The sequence below is a fragment of the Salpingoeca rosetta genome, assembly GCF_000188695.1.
Source record: "Salpingoeca rosetta unplaced genomic scaffold supercont1.16, whole genome shotgun sequence".
Taxonomy (NCBI): Eukaryota; class Choanoflagellata; order Craspedida; family Salpingoecidae; genus Salpingoeca; species Salpingoeca rosetta.
Genome location: NW_004754918.1, coordinates 1,316,615 through 1,337,451, shown reverse-complemented (window position 1 = coordinate 1,337,451; position 20,837 = coordinate 1,316,615). Strand labels below are relative to the sequence as shown.

The 20,837-nt window shown below is 57.7% G+C and overlaps 4 protein-coding genes across 4 annotated transcripts in view; 2 read left to right on the top strand and 2 right to left on the bottom strand.

Moving 5' to 3' along the window:
- Positions 1-98: 98 nt before the first annotated feature.
- On the bottom strand, positions 99-3,355 carry PTSG_07262 (permease transporter). Its single transcript, XM_004992624.1, has 7 exons — positions 2,631-3,355; positions 2,209-2,317; positions 1,839-1,945; positions 1,455-1,605; positions 1,181-1,326; positions 678-945; positions 99-317 (listed from the first exon to the last, which is right to left on the bottom strand). Exons 1-7 carry the CDS (start codon positions 3,264-3,266, stop codon positions 145-147), a joined length of 1,590 nt encoding a protein of 529 aa, XP_004992681.1. The 5' UTR covers positions 3,267-3,355; the 3' UTR covers positions 99-144.
- Positions 3,356-3,612: 257 nt separating this feature from the next.
- Positions 3,613-13,968, top strand: PTSG_07261 (uncharacterized protein; the record flags this gene model as incomplete). The annotated part of the gene is made up of 10 exons (XM_004992623.1): positions 3,613-4,018; positions 4,198-4,274; positions 4,447-4,684; positions 4,809-5,035; positions 5,258-10,820; positions 11,079-11,198; positions 11,503-12,461; positions 12,725-12,869; positions 13,045-13,332; positions 13,478-13,968. The coding sequence occupies 10 exons, from the start codon at positions 3,613-3,615 to the stop codon at positions 13,660-13,662; spliced, it is 8,208 nt and encodes a 2,735-aa protein (XP_004992680.1). The 3' UTR covers positions 13,663-13,968.
- PTSG_07260 (uncharacterized protein) lies at positions 13,963-18,942 on the bottom strand. The gene is made up of 12 exons (XM_004992622.1): positions 17,940-18,942; positions 17,673-17,729; positions 17,350-17,486; positions 17,057-17,154; positions 16,633-16,801; positions 16,276-16,420; positions 15,991-16,114; positions 15,510-15,704; positions 15,256-15,311; positions 14,904-15,007; positions 14,523-14,678; positions 13,963-14,314 (listed from the first exon to the last, which is right to left on the bottom strand). The coding sequence occupies exons 1-12, from the start codon at positions 18,819-18,821 to the stop codon at positions 14,137-14,139; spliced, it is 2,301 nt and encodes a 766-aa protein (XP_004992679.1). The 5' UTR covers positions 18,822-18,942; the 3' UTR covers positions 13,963-14,136.
- The window catches only part of PTSG_07259 (uncharacterized protein), a 4,479-nt gene continuing 2,545 nt past the window's right edge, over positions 18,904-20,837 (top strand). Inside the window, exons 1-5 of the mRNA XM_004992621.1 lie at positions 18,904-19,102; positions 19,417-19,501; positions 19,806-19,962; positions 20,198-20,382; positions 20,650-20,709. Coding sequence (XP_004992678.1) covers positions 18,975-19,102; positions 19,417-19,501; positions 19,806-19,962; positions 20,198-20,382; positions 20,650-20,709 — 615 coding nt within the window. The 5' untranslated portion in view covers positions 18,904-18,974. The remainder of the gene's footprint in view (positions 19,103-19,416; positions 19,502-19,805; positions 19,963-20,197; positions 20,383-20,649; positions 20,710-20,837) is intronic.

The following is a 20,837-nucleotide window of genomic DNA, read 5'->3' as shown; positions in this document are numbered from 1 at the left end:
AGGCAACATTGATTGAATAACAGGAGTTGGTGGGGCGAGCAGAAATTGAAAGAACAATCGAGCACAAGAGCAAGAGTTATGTGTGCCTGTGTGTGTGTGGTGGGGGGGGGGGGGGGAGGGGAGTTTCTGGGTGGGTTTATGGAGTTACTTGACACCTCGAACACGACGGACAAATAGGGCGGAGAGAAGAAAGTAGGCTGCGGTGATGGAGAAGAGAACAATGTATGCAGCAGGGCAGTGCGCCTTCTTGCAGTGGTTTGGCGATGTGCTGGGCCCGGAGCACGCGACGCGCGTGATGCCATCACGAATGGCACCGCCTGCAGGATGATGTAAACGTGACACGGTGTCCGTGTGTGTGAGTAAGTGTGTGAATGTGGGTGTGTGCGTGAGAGAGAGAGAGAGAGAGAGAGAGAGAGAGAGAGAGAGAGAGAGAGTGTGTGTGTGTGTGTGTGTGTGTGTGTGTGTGTGTGAGTGAGTGAGTGAGTGAGTGAGTGAGTGAGTGAGTGAGTGAGTGAGAGTGTGTGTGTATGAGTGAGTGAGCGAGAGAGAGAGATAGAGAGATAGAGAGAGTGAGAGTGAGAGTGAGAGAGAGAGAGTGTGTGTGTCAATCGTGTGTTCGAAAGAGCAGTGTGCCGTATTGGCGGCAAAAGCAGCAGCCGTTTGCAAATTGCCCTCACCAATTGGGGTGGCGATGAGTTGTGGCAGGACAAGAGCCTGGTGCCAGATGGCGAGATCCTTGGCCCTGTCCCGTTCGTTTGGCAGCACGTCAAGCACCAGCGCAAAGTCGACAGACGTGAAGCAGCCGTACCCCGCGCCAAACACGCCCGCAACCGCCAGGCACGCGTAGAAGCTGCGCACGAAGACGAGGACAATTGTGGACACGCTCATGATGAGCGCAGCGCCAATCACAAACCGCTTTCGCTTTCCCCCGCTCCTGTCACTGGCCTGTTGTCGTGTCGGGGTGGTATCAACAGGTGTGTGTATGTGTGCGTGAGCAGTTAGGTGTGTGTGTGTGTTTGTAAGAACTGGAACACACTACATTGTAGCTTGAAGATGTGGACAGCCGCATGAACACACAAGCACGCACACACGCAACCAAATCACAACATACACACACGCACAGAAGAACCACATGCAGCAACACTTGGATCCCGCCCCGCCCCACGCCACCGCATCGCACCATGCCGGAGAGGACGGAGGAAACGCCGGCGCAGATGAAGAGCGGCACGAGCGCATACGCGACGGCCTCCTCCGATCGCAGATCGCCGGGCAGATCAACCTGGTCGTGGAAGTACAACTCAAGAAAGAACAGCACCGTCGCCAGCCCTGCATGCCACAGGACGGATGTGGGGAGAAGGGGGAAAACGTTGAAGCGTGTGGGTGGGAAAGTCAGGGTCTGCAGCCGTGCATATACAAGCACATGCAGCGGTACACACATTCACACATTCACACACCTTGCTGCATGAGGAAGCGGGTGAAGAAGACCCAGCGAAAGTCGTGGTGCTTGAGGGGCTCGACATATGTGAGAACAAAGTTTGAGCACCCGGACCGCTTCGCTGTTCCGCTCTTACGCCACTGCTGCGACTTTGGCGGCGGGTCCTCAGGCTGTGAGGGAGGTGGGCGAGGGGAGTGAGTGAGTGAGTGAGTGAGTGAGTGAGTGAGTGAGTGAGTGAGTGTGTGTGTGTGTGTGTGTGTGTGTGTGTGTGTGTGTGTGTGTGTGTGTGTGTGTGTGTGTGTGTGTGTAAACGAGGGAGTGCTGGAGAAATTACGCTGATTGTAACAAACACAGGTGCTGGGTGGCTGGTTGCAGTGCTGTCTGTACAATCTTTGCAGTATACCTGGCTAAACACAACGACGAGCACGCTGGCGGTGACGAGAATGGAGAGGATGATGTAGATGTGAAGAATTGTCAGGCTCGACGCAAACAAGAAGCCAACACTGGCACCTGTAGATTGACAAGGCAACATCAAAAAGGGCATAATGAGTCCTGCGCAGCACAGCGAGCATGGTCACGAAGTCCAAGCGTATCAAGCACACAGCACACAACACAGGCGTGCATGCATATTCGCAAACCCGCATACCCACATGACTACAAGTACGCACGCATGCACACATGGCGACAAGCACCCAAACTAATACACACACACACACACACACACACACACACACACACACACACACACACACACACACACACACACAACACACCAAGCAGGTTGCCGGTGACGGTGAGGATGCCGTTCATGCCGGATCCAAACCCGCGCTGGGCTGGTGGTGTATGGTCGGCGATCAACCCCGTATATGGCGTGCCAATCAACTGCATGTAGTTGATTCAATTCAACAAGCACCACATAAAACCCCCACGAATGCACGTAGCACTGTGAGACATCGTTCATTCCGACATACACAACACAGCACACACACACACACAAAAAAAAAAAACCAGCACACACACACACACACACACAAAGCAGCACACCCACCCACCCACACAAAACACAAAGCAGCACACACACACACACACACACACACACACACAAAACACAGCACACACACAAAGCAGCACACACACACACACGCACACACACATACACAACACATGTACACATTCACTCACAACAACACTCAACCTGGTAGCCGACGGTGGCGAGGCCGTAGACGAGGATGAGCGCCCAGAGGTGGCCGTGAAGTTCCTCCGTGTCCGGGGCAGCCGTGGTGGTGCCGACAATGGAGGTGGCGTTGTTCAGCTCGTCCTCGCACCCAAGGGGTTTTGCAGCGGGCTTGTGTGGGTTGGCGAGGCCGAGGCATATTTGTGCAATCACAAGCCACACCAGGCCAATCAGCATCCAGGGGCGGCGGCGCCCGTAGGACAGGGTGGACCGGTCAGACAACATGCCAATCAGGGGTGTCACGATTAACAACGACCCCACGACGACAATCGCCGCCAAGCCCAGGCCAACACGGTCGTTCCCCACGGTACTGCGCACCTGCGAAGGGAGCATCACCACGCCCCAGGCCACCAGGACACACGCCAGTCCGGTCCAGCCGACATTGAGCAAAATGAGGCTGAGTCTGCTCACTCGCCACAGCGATGTGTCGACTTCGATCCCATCCATTAACCCCGACGATGATGACCCAAGCCCGTCTGTACTGCTCTCTCCACTTAACCCATCATCTGTCAGCCCCAACACGTCGCCATTGTCGCCTTCCTGGATCAGGAACTCGTGCATCGAATGCGCGTCACCGTCGCCGCTCCCCGCACTCATCGTCAGAGGTGTTTGCTGCGTCTGGTGGTGGTTGGTGTTTGTGCGATGTGTGGTTGGTGGTGGTTTTGCCAATTGTGCAAGGGTTTGCTTTGTGCAATTTGCAAAACTGGTGTGAGTTGTCCTCTGCACAACAAAACCCCGCCCCTCAATCGCGCACACCACCAGCACAGCGCACAAGCAAGCAGTCTTCACAAACACACGCACACAGGCATACACCCTAAACACACACACACACACACATACACATACACATACACATACACATACACGCACACACACACACACATACACATACACGCACACACAGAGGCCACTGCACGTTCTTCGCCCAGCCGTCCATCCCCTCATGCTGGTGCAGGTGGTGACAGCCGTGGTTTTGGCCGTGTGCGCCATTTCCACGACGCTCACCTCGGCCGCTGCGCCATGCACACCCGCACCGTGCGTGACCTATGACGCGAGCGGCACGCTCATTGGTGGTGAATCGACGCTCACCATCGAGTGGAACGTCGAAGCAGGCCTTCCAAACATCTTCATTATCCTGGGCAGCTTGGACCAAGACGGCGCCACTTTGCAGCTGTTCCTCTCGGGCGAGGTTGTTCTCAACCATACCCTCGCCAGCCCAGCCACCACTGGCTCTTACAACTGGGATATCCCGTACATCGCAGAGGACAACTTGCAAATCCTGCTGCAGATTGCACCAGACAACACCAGGGCCAGCTCCTTTGTCAGCGGCGACACCTTCTCCACTGAATGTGAGTCGGATCGACGTCAAAGACGTGTGTGAATGTGTGTGTGTGTGCGTGTGTGTGCGTGCGTGGCAGAGTAAAGGTCACGTGTTGCATCTTTCAGTAACGTGCACGCACGTCCGCACAGCATTTGACTTGCCTCTCACCATCCTCGTCCCGGTCTTCCAACTCTCTGCTGCTGGCAGTTCCACCATTCGCCGTTACAAGTCCGCGTGCGTACTCGTTCTTGATCCCTGGCGAAGATGTAACTATCAAATGGCAGGTATGCACCCGGTGGTATCTTCACGCTGTTACATGTCACCAGTGCGGCTCGCCTAGCGCGCTATCTCTCTCTCTCTCTCGTTTCATGCCTGGCATTTGTCTCCTCTCACCCACCACTGACGAAAGCACTCTCTCCTCAAACCTTGAACACGTGTATTCTGATGCCTTGACAGAACTTTGATGGGAATGATGTGAAGATTCAATTGGTGTTTCGCACGTCCGAGGGCGATCTTGCGTACCCCTACTCATTATTTGGGGATGAAAGCACGCCAAATTCTGGATCTGCTACATACACGGTCCCTTCAATCGCCAACGACTATCCTCAACCACTTCTGTACACGCACAACATCTATGTGAAAGAAGTCGACGGCGGAACGGACGACTTCTTCCTCGGACCCCTCTTCGTTCCAGGTGTGTGGATCACGAAGCTTCACGCATGACTTGATGCTATCACTGGCAGCTGCCTCCATGCAAGTGTAGTTAAACTCCTCTTGTTATAATCATCGCCTGACGCTGCTTGCTATTGCGCCTGCAGCCGTCGGATATAGTTTTGCAGGATCGGTCGGCACCACTGGTCGTGCAGTTCAAGGAACCAACATTACCGTGGCCTATACCATCGTCAACTTTGCCGATGAGGAGGTTGCCGTCACTATCAGCAATGCAACGTCGGGCACTATTCGACTGGGTGCACTGCCAAACAATTTCGCATTTAATGACTCTTCACACGTCGCAACACCTTTCTCGGCATCAGCGACAATCATTGTATGTGCACTCCGCAATGCCTTTGCCTTTTGCTCGATTCCCTGCCGCCGCTGTCAACCGCATGTGAGCACCTTAAAGATCCCCGCACCTGTCATTCACACACACACACACACATACCAACACACACCAACACACACCAACACACACACACACACACACACACCAACACACACACACACCAACACACACACACACACACACACACTCACATACCAACACCAGATTGAGCCTGGGGAGCCGCTTGGAACTGTGACGGTTCGGCTGTATGTGGAGCGGATGCCAGCCATCTCGGCGTCGCGCCAGATCACGGTGTTGCCGCCCTGTGAGCCGGGCACCTTCTACAACGACACAGACGTGACGTGCAACGCGTGCCCTCCCGACACGTTCACAGACACCATCAACCAGGACGCATGCCAGCCACACTCGACGTGCCCTGATGGCTGGGTTGTGGCCGCAGCCGGCACCAGCACCGCAGACACCCTGTGCGTCGACCCTGCCATCACCCTGCCCATCAGAATGGCAGCTGCAGCACCACCCGGTCTCCTCTTTGCAGCCTCACCCTCAGACACGACCTCCGTCAGCGACAACACGACAGTCACGTCGCGCTCGCTGCTCACAGTCGCTGCGCGTGATTCTCCCGTGTCCATCCACTCAGCGCTCGGCAACAAGCAGGCAACAGCCTCCATCACAGGCACCGCCATCACAGCAACTGCACCAACAGCCACGCGCGTACGTGCTGTGCTGCTGGGCGAGCCCGGCCTTTCCCACAGCCGCCAGCCATCGCAGCCCGCAGTCGTGCTGCCCGACGAGACGGCGGTGAAGGTGCTGCTGTTTGCACTCGATGGCCGCGGCCTCGCCATGCAAGATGCAGAGTGCCACGTGCGCATTCAGGACAACGCACAGCAGCTAACGGCCGTCACAGCCGTGTGCACCACGTCCTCATCGTCACCCACGCCGTCGTGCACAGCAACGCTGGCGCTGCCTTCCTCCTACTTCACGGCCGTGCACCAGCTCACGCTGACCGCCGGTCCAAACGCAACAGCAGCAGCAGAAGAAACAGCAGACGTAGCAGCCACGTTGCAGACAGCACAGCGCGTGGCGCGACCCGAACCCCTCACTGGTGATGTGTTGGCCGTGTTCCCACAGCGACCACTGCCACGATCCAAGACCTTCACGCTCACCGTCTCTGCACATGGCGGTGCACGACCACTCAGCTCGTGGCAGCTGCGTGTCACATCTCCAGACGCCAACACTCTGCAGGTCCAGTCCGTCACGGGCGGCAGTGGATGGACGGTGACTGCATCGTCGCTGCCCTCGCGTGATGTTGCTGTGCTTGGCGTTCGCGCCATCGAGCAGGGTGGTGGCGGTGGTGCTGGTGCTGAGGAGAGTGTGCTGTTCACGGCAGATGTGCTGGTCGGTGCAATGGCTGCGCGCGACGTCGTGTTGAACGTCAGTGTTGTGGAGGCGTTTGATTCGAGCGGACAGCCAGTCCTCTCGGGCACGGCGCCGCTGGTTGTCGCCAGCAGCAACCCCAACCCAACTGCACACCGCACCTCCACTGTCTCGCTGACGACCTATAATGAAGCCGACGTCGTTGCACTCCACGCGTTCCCATCGATGCGCACGGCTGGTGCACCGCCCACAACCGCCCCGCTCTCCAACGTCCTGCTCAACACGGCCGCCCTCAACCCAGACAACGCAGCACTGCAGCACCCGTTGACTGTCAGCGCGTACAGCGCCAGCGGCAGTGGCACCACACTATCACCGTCGACGTCGCTCGTGTGCTCCTCAAGTGCACCAGAGGCGCTGCAAGTTGATGCCAGCTGCGGGTATGTGCACTTCACTGGTGCTGAGACAGCCGGCAGCGACAGTGCACAGGTGGTGGTCCAGCACGCCACGCTGCCTCTCAACACGACGCTCAGATACAAGGTGTGGCACCCAGCCGCATTTCGCATTGCTATCGACGTACAGGGCAGCAGCAGCGGCAGTGACGTGGTGCTGCGGCGTATTGGTGGCACGGCGTTGTACCAGCATGTCGGATACACGATTGAGGCAGACTGGTCATCCGCAACGGCAATGACAAGTGGCGGCGCTGATGATTGGTTGAACAGCACGGATGTGACCGAAGAGGTGTGGCCGTTGCTGCAGGGGCAACACGTGGGCGGTGGCAGTGGTGATGGGAATGTGATTGTCACACCTTTGTCAATCACAACCAACACATCTGGCACGTTCAGGCTGTGCATTTCGCATCCGCTGCGCACACCGTCGTGTCTCGGTGCGCGAGACATTGAAGCGACAGACAGCGAACCAGCAACACCCGTGGCCATTTCCGCCACCGTCGTTGCATCTGTCACTGCTGCGACCACCACATCAAGTGCCGATACCTACACCCGCGTGTCATCATCCTTCACGTCTGTGCTGACAGCAGACCAGCAGAGCGCATCCGTCGTCGTCCACGCCATCTTCAGCGACGGCAGCACCCGAGTCCTCGACCCCGCACTGCACAACACCACCGTCACCACCGGCAGCCCAGCGCTCATTGCTACCAACATTAACGCTGCGAGCAGCAACAGCCACCCCTTCGTGACGACGCTTGGCGGTGGATCTGTTGCCGTGGGCCTCACATGGTACGTGTCTGACACCACGACTGTGCACGGTACCGTGGACGTGGTGAGCGCCCTTCCCGCTGTGACCGGTGTGCGCGTTGCAGGGCTTCCAGCAGCAATGGCGCCGTCCACAGACGTGAGTTCGCAGCTGCCGGCGAACCTGGCATCATCAACCCTGGTTTCGGTCTTCCTGCAGTATGACGATGGCACGGAGATTGACTTTACAACAGACGCGCGCACGAACATCGCGACAGAGGGAAACATCACTGCAACGGTCGATGGCACGCGCTTGCGTGTGGCTGTTGCGGATGGCAGCACGGAAGGGCAGGCGCGGCTGCTGGTGTCGTTTGAGCACACGGGCGTGACGGCGTCATTGGCTGTCGAGGTTGTGGTCGCCACTGGACTGCGGGTTGCGCTCCGGCCCTTCCCGGCCTTTCCTGGATCCGAGGACGAAGAAGTGGCGGAGGTGCGGCGATTGGGCGCGTCCAACACGTGGCAGCAGGCGATGGTCGATGTCAGTGCAGTGTTGTCGTCCGGAGAAGTTGTGTCGGGGAACGACCACGCAGAGCTGATGGTTTCCACGCCCGCATTCTTCAACTACAACAGCAACACGCGCCTCGTCTCACCAACGCCGCAGCTGCCCGGTGACGAAGGGATGGCCGTGGTAGTGGCGACGCTGCGTGACCTCTTCAACACCACCGCCGTCACCGTCTCCTCGCTCGCCTGGGGTGTGGCCAGCATCACACCTGTCCTGCCGGCAACAACGCTCGCTGGAACCGTCAACACCAAGCAGCAGATGCGGGCGAGCGTGGTGATGGAGAACGGGCTCACGCTCACGACCACTTACCTCTTCCCAAACGGCGGCGCGCTCGCCCTGCCCAACCTCATCACGTTCGATATCACCACGCCCACGGCGACAGATGCCGTTGTCATCGACAGCGCAACGGGAACAGCGACGCTGACAGGCAACTCGCGCACACAAGAGACGCTGGCGGTGTATGCGGGAGACAATGCTGACGTGAACGCCACGGCACTCTTCTATGTGAATTTGGTGCCCACAAACTACGATGTGGACTTAGGCGCCACGCAGCAGCTGCCGCTCGCACCCGTGACAGGCGGCGACACCGTTGCGATCTCTGTGCGCGTGCGACTGCCGAGCACCCTGGCGTTTGCCTCCATCTCCCTGCAGGTCACCTTTGATGACGCTGTGCTTGAGTTTGTGGATGTGGCAGAAGGGAGCGACTGGCCTGGCGGCGAGTTTGCAGGCGGATTGGACGGCAGCGGTCGCATCTCGTTTGGTGGATCAACGGCTGGTGTTGGGCCAGGCACCCTGACCCTGTTTGAGGTGACGCTGCGGGTCAAGGGTGGTGCAGGTGCTGGATTCTCGTCCGTCAGCGGCACAGCGGTGACGATTGCCGATGGGGACGGCACGCTGTTGGCGAGCGATGTCCCATTTGTTGCAGGCGACGTCACCCTCGAGATCACCGCACCTGCGCGTCGTCGTCGTAGTCATCAAAGCGCCAGCGCCACCAGCACTACTGTCGCGCGTGCATTCGGGTTCAGCAGCACCACAGCCAGCCGTGCACGTCGCGCGGAGTGTGGCTCGCCGCCTTGCGCTGTGTGCATGGACCAGCGGCAGATTGGTGACGCGGATGGCAACTGCTTGTTTGACGTGCGTGACGTGACTTTTCTGAAACGGTTCCTGAATGAGCGGCTGCTTGATCCAGATGGCGCGTTTGTGTCCGCGGTTCAGGCGTTTCAAATGCCGGACATGGACGCCGACGGCAACACGATCATCAACACCGTCGACGTCAACTTCCTCCTGCGCGCCAACTTTGGTCTGTTTGCACTCGTGCGGAGCGTGAACATGACAGCGCCAGACACGGACCCGTCCCTCGCCGTCAGTGTCGAGCAGACAGAGTGTTCTGTCGCCGTGTACGTGCAGACGATCAGCGGTGGCGACGGCAGGGAGCAGGTGCCCTCCGACCCACAGCGCACGGCCGTGTTTGTGTACCTGGACAGCCCCAACGTTACGCTGCACAACAACGCGCAGCTGGTGGTGACGGATGGCGAGGTGGTGGTCGCTGATGTGGCCACAAACCAGCGTGGCGTGTTCATCAAGGCGGCCCACGACCCAGCACGCGATGCGTTCTTCGTTGCTGCGTCGTCTGAGCTGCCGTCCGACCTCGTGCTCACGGGTGTGCCGCTGCTCATCAGCATTGATGCCGCTGGCGAAACCAACGCCGACCGCGCAACCGCCGCCCTCACGTACAGCGATGCGCCCGTGAGCATTGCCGGCGAGCAGCGGGTGGCGTTCACGTTCCTCGGCCAAGGGTTTGAGCTCGTGCTGAACGACTACGGGCCGAGGGTGTGGGTGTCGACGACAACGGTGAGCCGCAACTGCCGCGAGCAGCTGATGTGCGATGACGAGGCGGGCGAGTACGTGGCTGTAAACGCGACGACAACGGACAACCCGGTGTGCCGCGCGCTCACAACGTGCGTCCTTGGCGACTCTTACGAGACGCGCGCCCCAACGCAGTTCTCTGATCGGGTGTGCGCCAACACGACGGTGTGCACACCGGGGCAGGAGTACATCTCTGTGCTGCCGACGCTCGTGTCGGACCGGCGGTGCAGCAACATCTCGGCCCCGTGCACGAGCACGCAGTTTGAGGCCATGGCGCCAACGAACACGAGCGATCGCGTGTGCACCAACACAACGGTGTGTGACCTGAGCACGCAGTACATTGTGACAGACGCCACGCTCAGCAGCAACCGCGTGTGTGCCAACATCAGCGACGCGTGCGTGTTCCCGCTGCAGTTTGAAATCCAGGCGCCGACCAACACCAGTGACCGTGCGTGCGTGACAACGCTCGTGTGCACGGCGAGCCAATACGAGACCGTTGCGCCTACACCAACCAGCAATCGCGAATGCACTGACTTGCACACGTGCAACCTTGACGAGTATGCGATTGTCCCCCCGACACCAACCACCAACCGCGTGTGTGAGCTGGCGACGGTGTGTGATGACACGGAGTTTGAGTCTGTTGAGCTGACGCCAACCAGTGATCGCCAGTGCATGCTGAACCCCTGTAACGTCTCCACCATCTGTCTTCCCGAAGGATCGTGCATCCCAACGGCCACAGGACCGTACTGTGACTGTCCACCGGGCATCGACTGCGGTGGGTTTGTTGTCATGTGAAATAACCAGGAGGAAGAGGAAGTGTGTGTATGTGATTGTGTGTGTATGTGATATTGTGTGTGTATGTGATTGTGTGTGTGTATGTGATTGTGTGTGTGTGTGTTCATGTGTGCGTGTGATATCTGCTTGCGAGCTCTCTGTCTTGTTTTGTTTCTCTGGTCAATGAGGCAACGTGTGTATCCCAGACATGTGCTGACGCTGGCTCATATTGGCCCACATCTGCATGTGTGTACCACAGGCCCAACCCAGCCGCCCACGACGGATGCCTGTGCTGCTACCGTGTGTAGCGATGAGGGGATGTGTGTGTCCACCTCCTCGGGCGCATTCTGTGTATGCCCGGACAGCGCGCCAAACTGCGGTTCGTATGCGATTGTCGCACCTCACGTTTTCCCCCTCATTCCAAGTGCTCTACCATTCATGCTCATGCAATGCACGCACGGGCGAGTACACACACACACACACACACACACACACACACACATTTACAACACACACACACACACGCACACACCCTTTACGTACCTCGCACACGCACACGCACGCACGCACACACACACGCACACACACACACATTTACATCACACACACACACACTCACGTTGACAACACACACATATACATCGCACATACATATTTTATCAACACACCCTTTATCTCTGCAGGACCAACGACGGCTGCGCCGGACCTGAACCAGAGCTCGGATTCGTCCGTTGACGCGTCGCTGGTAGCCATCGCCACATCCTGCAGCTTTGTTGGCCTGCTGCTCGTGCTCGGGTTGGTGTATGCCAGCCGGTTCATCACGTGTGACCGCCGCAAATCGAAGCAGCCCGCCTCCGTGGGTGGTGTGCAGGTCTTTGAGCAGGAAGGGTTTGAGATGAACCTTGATGACAGCATCAGCGACGGCGATGGCGACAACAGCCGCGCGCGCCTGGACAGGCAGGTCTCTGTCCGCACACGCGAGAGCGTGGAGACGTTCAAGCCGCTGACACTCGGACGCATGGACAGCTTTGAGGAAACGCCATTTGAGGCGCAGGCGACGTTCGAAGGGGGTCCCGAGGATGGCGGGTACAGCGCACTGCCACACCAGCGGCTGACAGCCAACCCAGCATACGAGGAAACCGGCGAGCAAGCCAAGTCAAATTTCTACGAGGACGTGGGTCCTGCCGAGGGCAGCGGCAGCGGCGGCGGCGGTGGATATCAGGAGGTGCCACGCCAGCGGCTGACGGCCAACCCGGCATATGAGACAGTGAAGCAGCGGCCTGTCAGCATGGAGAACCAGTACAGCGACGTTGGGGCCGGCCATTACGACGTGCCGCACGTGAAACCGGCAAAGGAGACGGCGGAGGGGTACGATCTTCCGCGCAAGACGCCGCGGTGGAGCGAGAACCAATATGAGGACATCAGCGCTGCGCCGAGCAGGCAGACGAAGGAAGGCGACTACGACAGGCCGCACCAGCCGAGCGAGGGCCAATATGCGTCCGTGTCGGGCGGTGCTGCGCGCAATGACGGGGACTATGACCGCAAGCCGTACATGCCCAATGCTGTTCTCTACGATGAACTGCCGGGGAAATCACGCCGCAACTCCGTCGTGGCAGACGTCCCCGAAGGTTCTGCTCCAAAGGTTAGTTGGTTTTTGATCGGCTGGTTGATGGTGTGTGTGTGTGTGGGTGTGTGTGTGTGCATGTGTGTGTGTTGGGGGGGGGGAGAGGGTGTGTGTGTGTGTGTGGGGGGGAGGGAGAGGGTGTGTGTGTGTGTGTGGGTGTGGGTGTGTGTGGGTGTGTGTGTGGGTGTGTTGGTGTGTGCCTTTGGCTAGCGTGGTGGCTGCCGTGTGCATCGCATCGTACCCTGACGTAACCCTTTTCGTTGTGCCTGTCGCCACCACAGCGGCGCCGCAGCACGCGTGTGCTGAAACTGTCGGAGGATGTGCTGCGCGATCCGGAGCGCGACGTCTTCTTCGTCAAGGCGACGGCCAAGAACAAACAGTCCTACGGCGGCTCCAAGCGCGTGTACAAGGCAATGCGCTTCCAAGGTGCGACTTCAATGGAGGGTGACTTATTGTGTGTGTGTGTGCGTGTGTGTGTAGTAATTGGCGCACCTTAATGCGCACAACTCTGAACACTTTTGTTCGTGCATACGGGCTTCCATTCACTTGCTGCCATGTTCCGACCATCGACACTCGTGATGCTCTCTCTTGGTCTCTTCAGGTGCTGCCAATGAGGCGTTTGTAATGCCTGAGGATGAAGACGTGGATGGCGACGACGCAGATCAGCAGCAGCGCCCGGCGTACTTTGATCCCAAAGCAACACGTGATGAGAAGCCAGCGTACTTTGATCCCAAAGCCACACGTGACGAGAAGCTAGCGTACTTTGACCCCAAAGCCACACGTGATGAGAAGCCAGCGTACTTTGATCCGGTATCAGCACCACCTAATCCAGACTACGCTTCGCCAAGCGCCGTCACACCCGGTTATGAATACGGCAGCCTGATCCAAGGTGAGCTAGCAGTTCAGTGAAACAGTGTGTGCGTATTTGTATGTGTGTGTTTTTGTGTGCGTGTGTATAGATGTGTGTCTCCATGCGTGTGTCCATGTGTGCGAACGATGTGTGCTGACGACTTCATTCCCCACCACTGGCGCAGGGCCGCCTGGTGCCGAGTATGCGAGCGTGCCGGCGCACGATGAGGGCGAGTACATGGAGCTCTCGCGTGAGGATTTGCTCGCAAACCCAATGTACGCCTCCTTTGCGGACTTGGAGGAGACCACGCACGCAGATGACGCCAACGCAGAGAGCTACCTCACCATTGTTCCCAGCAAGGACGAGTGAATGCCTGCAAGCACGTGCTTCGTGTGTGAGAGATGAGAGAGACAGACAGACAGAAGGAGAGTGCGCCTGAGAATGACACGTGTGTGTGTGTGTGACAGAGAGAAAGAATGTACGTGCGTGTGTGTGTGTGCGCACGCAAAGTGCGTGTTGATTATGGTATGGTATGCGGAGCGAGACCATTGGGAGTGTGTGTGTGTGTGTTGTTTGGGTTTGTGTTGTTTGGGTTTGTGGCGTGCTCTGCTGGTGATGATACACCACGCCATGTTTCATTTTCCTCCTGCCCACGTCTGAATAGAATAACTGCGTTTATGATTGCGCACGCAATGCTGAAGGAAGGGGCAATTGAAATCGAGGAGGGTGTACACATATGTACAGGGACAAGTGCGTGCGCGCATCTGTGGTGATCAGAGCCAGCGAGGTGAAGCTACGAAGAGTTGCAAACCTGAAAAGCACAACATGGCACTGCATGTCACATCACGGCTGTTGAGACTTCTGCTCCTTGAACTCAACCTTCTTCGATGTCCTCTTCTGCCCTTGTGACTGGCGCGACGGCTTATCGTGTTCAGCCTGTTTCGTTGGCGTTGTTGTCTTTTGCTTCTTCGGTTTGAAGAGCGTGCGCAGTCCGAGCGGATCCCGTGGTGAGTCCGTGATCCTATAAACACACACACACAGAGTTGGCGTGATCGAATGCAGCCTTGTGCACGCAAACGTGAACCCTCCTCCCACACACACACACACACACACACACACACACACACACACACACACACACACACACACACACACACACACACACACACACACACACACACACACACACACACACACACACACACACACACACACACACACCAACGCACTCCTTCAAAATGTTGTCCTTGGTGCTGAGTTGTGCGAGCGTGGAGCGAATCTGTTCAAACTGCTCGCGTGCAATATCGTCATCCTCGCTCCACTCCATCGCTTCCCGACACCGCTGCGTCACATCGCTGATGATTGCAGACTCCGCGTTCACAGACCTGGCCCATTGAATGTACGAGAATGTGTATGTGTGTGTGTGTGTGTGTGTGTGTGGGTGTGTGTTTATGTGTGTGTGTGCGTGTGAGGAAAGGAAAGCACGGAGCATGCCAACACGGCGCATGTTGTGATGACACACATCGGTAAACGTCCAAAAGAATGAACAGCTATCCCCAAGCATGGTGCCATCCATCATGACACCAGCGACAATGCAATGACTGACTGACCTCCACAGCACGGCCTTGCGCAGGTCTGCATTCGCACGCATGTCCATGTCGATGATTGTCTGGCACGCCGCCTCCACCAGCGCAGGCTGACCCTCATACTGCACCTGAACAGTGGTCGTGAGGGCGTATATGTGCACGTGAACACCAAAGGAACACATGCACTGTGCGTGTGTGTATGCGTGTGTGTGTGTGTCTGTATGTGTGTCTGTATGTGCGTGTGTGTCTCTGTGTGTGTTTGTGTGGTGCGTAAGACAGTGGATTGCAGTGGTAAACGGTGCTCAGAAAGGGGCGGAGGAACAAGAAAGGTTCAATATCATGCCGTGCAAGTGTAAAGCAAAACGTTTGCGCTTACGATCCAGACGAGCAGTCCTTGGTGACGTGGCGTGTTGACGCGGAGTTGGCGAAGCGCTGAGGAGAAGAATTGTTGTGGATGGTTGAGCTAACGCTTGAACAAAGGCAAGCAGGCACGCAAGCAGGCACGCAGGCAAGCAGGCACGCAAGCGGACACAAGAAGAAGCAAGCAGACATACACACATGCACACCCACACATGCACACCCACACACCCACAAACAACGCACACACGCAACAAGTGTTCGTGTTCTGACCGTTGACACCGTCGAGTCTGATCTTTGCGTTTTCGTCCTTTGCGACGAGGTCGTAGAGTGCAACCTCGATGGAGTGCGAAATGGCCCTGAGATTAGCGGCGGCCCAAGCAGCACACGACCGCACGCTCGCGTACGGATCGCGGAAACAGTTGAGGAAGTGCGGTTGGATGCGACGCGGATACGTGCCAAGGTGCCCTGCCGTGCAATGCGTGGTGTCGGGATGGAGAATAAACGTAAGCTGTCGACTGGCTGGAGGGCGTGGACAGCAGGAAGGGTGACGCACAAATGCACCACCACCATACGCGTGCGTACCACATTCACTCACTAACTCACACACATACACACATACACACATACACACATACAGACACACACACACACACTCTCTCTCTCTCTCTCTCTCACGCACACACACACATACACACACACACAGCCTCCCACAGCAGCACACCAGCCAGACCAGCCAGGTGCACAAACGGACCAATCTTCCTGAGGGCATCGCAGCGAACGCGGTCTGCGGTGGAGGTGAGACGCAGCTCCAGCGAGTCGTACACGAGGTGGGTGTGGCCAGCCGATGTCAGCGTGGTGAAGCACGCATCCCGCACCTGTGGTCGTGAGCGAGCAGATGAGTGCACCAGGTGCAGTTGAGGAGAACAGTGAGCGACGAATCAAGGCGAAAGGGGCAAACCGCGCCAAGACACAGAGCAAACACGTGTCAGCATGAATTTGGCAGCCACACGCGTAAGCATCACCAGCACCAACTCACGTCCGTGTCCCAGTCGTCCCACATCATGGTGACGAGCTTGTGTGCGAGGTCGGTTGGCAGGAACGTGGCGAGCGAGGGCAGAACCTGCACGGCAGCACGCCGGACCTTCGAGTCGTCATCTGTCAGCAGGTTGGTCGCGTACACGCTGGTAAGGGGGGGGGGGCAAGTGTGAGGGTTGGAGTGTGGAGGAGGGGGGAGAGGCGGTTGGGAGGTGGTGTCGGTTGCATCGTCAGCCATTGTCGTCGTTCCATGTCGGGCACATAGCACGCACACACGCACGCACACACGCACACACGCACACAACCACACACACACACACACACACACACGCACACACACACACGCACACCGACTCACATGACGTCTGGGTTGCGGTGTGCGAGCTGTACAAGGAGCGTGTATGCCTCTGCGTGGTGCTCGCTGTCGCGCCTGGCAATGTGCTCAACAAGAGCATCAATCGTCGTCGGGTGGTTGTCGTCTGCAGACGCGAGACACCGCGCCGCCGCCCACCGCAGCGCCCCAGAGTCTTGGAGGCAGCGAGCGCGTGGGTTTGTGTTTGTGTGTGTGTGTGTGGGGGGGGGGGAATTGTGGGTGTTGCAAATGAATGTGAGGGGATGGGTGTGTACGTGTGTGTGTGTGTGTGTGTGTGTGTGTGTGTGTGTGTGTGTGTGTGTGTGTGTGTGTGTTGCGTGTGCGTATGGTAGTGCATGAGTGTCTGTGAGAGTGTGTCGGTGCGTGTCTGTTTTCCGTGCATGTAAGACGACACCCCAATGCGCAAGACCTTTTGTCATTGTTCGCCTGAGGATGGCAACAGGCTTGTCATCGAGGCCGCGCAGACAGATCCAGGACACGGCAGCGTGGAACTTTACCAAGAACACCCTGATGGCAAGACGGTGAGTCGTGAGGGTGAGATGTGCGTTGAGATAGGAGCAACTTTGTCGATGCACACACGCGCAGACACACACACACACGCGCGCAGACACACACACACACACACACGCACATGCATTCACACACTCATGCACACACTGACACACACACGGACACACACATACACACACACACTGTCCTGACCTGTCATCGAGGCACGCCTCCAAGCCTTCCATGACGTCCTGTGGCGGTGGGCGGATGGTTGCGTCCACAACACCCTCCGTCAGCGTGACGCCGCGCTGGCGAACAACATCGTGCTCGTTTGATTGGTCCTCAATTGCCTGCCGATCATCGTACACGCAGCACACGAGCATGAAACATGCGAGTGAGGTAGGGCAGTGAACGCACAGTGTACTGCGATGACGCACGCGAAGAAGTCCAACCAAATCTGTGTGTGTGTGTGTGTGTGTGTGTGTGTGTGTGTGTGTGTGTGTGTGTGTGTGTGTGTGTGTGTGTTGGGCACTCACCTGTTGGATGAGCTCAGGCGTCCACGTCGCAACGCGAACGTAGGAGACGCTTGGTTCCTGTCAATGCCAAAGGACAACAGGGAAGCGGAAGGCAGTGCTTGTGAGCAAGAGCACACAAAGAAAAGTGCAGACGACTCACACCCGTGTGCACACGCACACCCACGCACCGACGCACACCCACGCACCGACGCACACCCACACACCCACGCACACTCACGCACCACACACACACTCTCTCTCACACTCTCTCAAGCACATGAGACTGACGCTGGTGATGGGCCGGGATCCAGACTTGAGGTGATGGCGGGACTGCGCGGACTGAACAATCTGCCCAAGCTCGACCTTGATGATCTCATGCAGTGGCGTCTTTGGTGGGTGCAGTCGCTTGTGGCGCGAGTGTGCAAGCGCCCGCCCAAGCGTATCTGCGGCCCGCGTCGGCTGCTGTGTTGCGGACTGTGACGGCGATTCGGTGTCAGAGAACAAGGAGATGCTCATGTCGCTGCGTGCGCTGGCGGAGGTAACCCTGCTCGTCGCATCGAGGGGCACCTGCAACGTGCTGGACTTGCTCCGTGTTGGAGCGGATGGCCCGCTCGATGCCGGCGCACCAACGGCAACACCGCGCTGCGAGTACTGCGGCCGCCGGCCCTCGGTCCATCCTCTACGGCCGGACCCGGGCCTGCCAAGAGGGGCGGCAGTGGTGCTGCTGCTGGTGCTGCTGGCATCAACGACGCCGGGGTGTGCGAACAGCCGCCGCTGTTGATGCGTGAACTGCACTGGTCGAGACAGAGACAGCTGTTCTTGTTGTTCGTGTTGATGCTGGTGGTGTTCTTGCTGGTGATCCCGTTGTTGGTGGTGTTGGTGTGGCGATTGCTTTGGGGCTGAAGAGCCAGCAGCCTTTGAGGCCTGAAGGAGTGACTGCGGGATGCGTTCGACGGTGGCGGGCTGCCCCCGTCGCTTCAGCTCCGCCGTCGTCCATGTGCTGCTACCAGCATTGGTGCCTGTCCCCCTTGCTCGCGGCGACAGCTGCTGCGGCTGCGGTTGCTGTTGTTGTGATGGTGCTGGTGCTGTGGAACGTAGTGCAGACCTCGCACCGGCTTCGTGCCGCGCAGGTGACGCAAACAGCGGCACCGCCGACGACGGTAGCGCCATCTCGCAACAGATGGGTGGTTGTGTGGTCTGGTGTGTGTTGGTGTTGTGTATCTTCGTTGCCAACCACACACACACAAAGCACCAAACAAATCGCTCAAGAAGCAAGACAAGCAAGACAAGCAAGCAAAAGACGAAGACCGTTTCACAGCGAAGATGATGACCGGTGGTGGTGGTGGTGGAGACGGGAGGAAGAAGGATGGTGGTGCACTGGCAGCCGCTGTGTTTGGGGACGCACCAAGACAGCCCAGCACCGACATCCACTCCTCCTGGAAGACCGAGACGTACGCACCATCAAGCAGTGTGTGTGTGTGTGTGTGTGTGTGTGTGTGTGTGTGTGTGTGTGTGTGTGTGTGTGTGTGTGTGTGTGTGTGTGTGTGTGTGTGTGTGTGTGTGTGTGTGTGTGTGTGTGTGTGTGTGTGTGTGTGTGTGTGTGTGTGTGTGTGTGTGTGTGTGTGTGTGTGTGTGTGTGTGTGTGTGTGTGTGTGTGTGTGTGCTGCGCAACAATGCTCATGTGCACTGCTACGCGACACACTCACCGCCTCCCGCCAACGACACGTGCCCGCCACTCAACCTGTCCGTACGTCTCATGCTCCAGGTCGTTGGAGGATGCAAACACTCAAACACCTGCGATCATCACAAGTGACAACGCCGTTCAGAGCACAGAGATGGTTGACTCTGAGGTGCGTTTGTTGGTCCTGCCTGCTGCTCCACACCGCGCCTCTGAGTCGGCAACGAGCATGTGTGTGTGTGTGTGTGTGTGTGTGTGTGTGTGTGCGCGCGCGCGCGTGTCTGTGTGTCTGTGTGTCTGTGTGTCTGTGTGTCTGTGTGTCTGTGTCTGTGTGTGTCTGTGTCTGTGTGTGTGTCTGTGTCTGTGTGTCTGTGTCTGTGTGTGTTCTTCCATGGCTTGAGTCCCCTATTCACACTCCTGGCTCTCTCTTCGTTGATCTCCACGTGTGTGCGCGCACGCGTTCTGTGCGCGAGCAGATCCAGACAGAGGACATGGATGAGCCTGACGACCGCTACCAGCCCATCGCCGACGGCGACGATGATGCAGCGGCACCGATCGCCTCGTTCCTGGAGCGCATCGAGGCCGCCGTGTCGCGGCAGCTCGACCTCAACGCACGCAGCACCGCCTTTGAAGGTGTGTGTGTGTGTGTGTGTGTGTGTGTGTGTTTGTGTGACATGCGTGCGTGTGTGTGTGTGTGTGTGTTTGTGTGACATGCGTGTGGGTCCTGGAATCAGCGCTTTCTGTGCATACGCCTACCTGCCCCTGCCTCCGCCTGTTTGCGCATGAACCCCAAGGTCTGCTTTGCCCACTCTTGTTTCGCTGCCGCCCTCCCTTACCTCCCTTACATCTCCCCGCCATCCCACGATAGGCTTTGAGTTTGCATCCCACGGGTTGCGCGAGAGCAAGATCACGCACACCCTGAAGAACCTCGCGCTTTCCGCTGAGATGCAGGCTGTGTCCGCCGCCTTCAACAGAACAGGCAGCGTCGTTGCTGTCGCATATGGCCTCGCCGACAAGCAGGAGTGGTGGACAGCCACCTCCCATATCTGCACCGTGAGTGCCGTGTGTGCATGTGAGTGATGTTTGTGTCTGTGTGTCTGTATGTGTGTGCACTTGTATGTGTGTGCACTTGTATGTGTGTGCATGAGTATCCCGTGTCGTTTTGCGCGCGCGCGCGCGCGCGTGTGTGTGTGTGTGTGTGTGTGTGTGTGTGTGTGTGTGTGTCGGGGTGTGTGTATCTGTGTGCGCCTGTATTTACATTTGTGTGTGTGCCCCCCCCCCCCCAAATGACCTCACCTCCACCTCGTCCAACGGCTGCAGTGGAACCTGGACGGCATCCGATGTAATCCAAACAAACCAGACAAAGCAATGGAGCTCGAGGTGTGTATAAGTAAATGTGTGTGTTTGAATAAATGTGTTGTATACATGTGTGTGTGTTGTGTAAACCTGTGTGTACATGTGTGTGTATCTCCCACTTTGCGTCACGACCTGGCTCACTTCGTTCATTG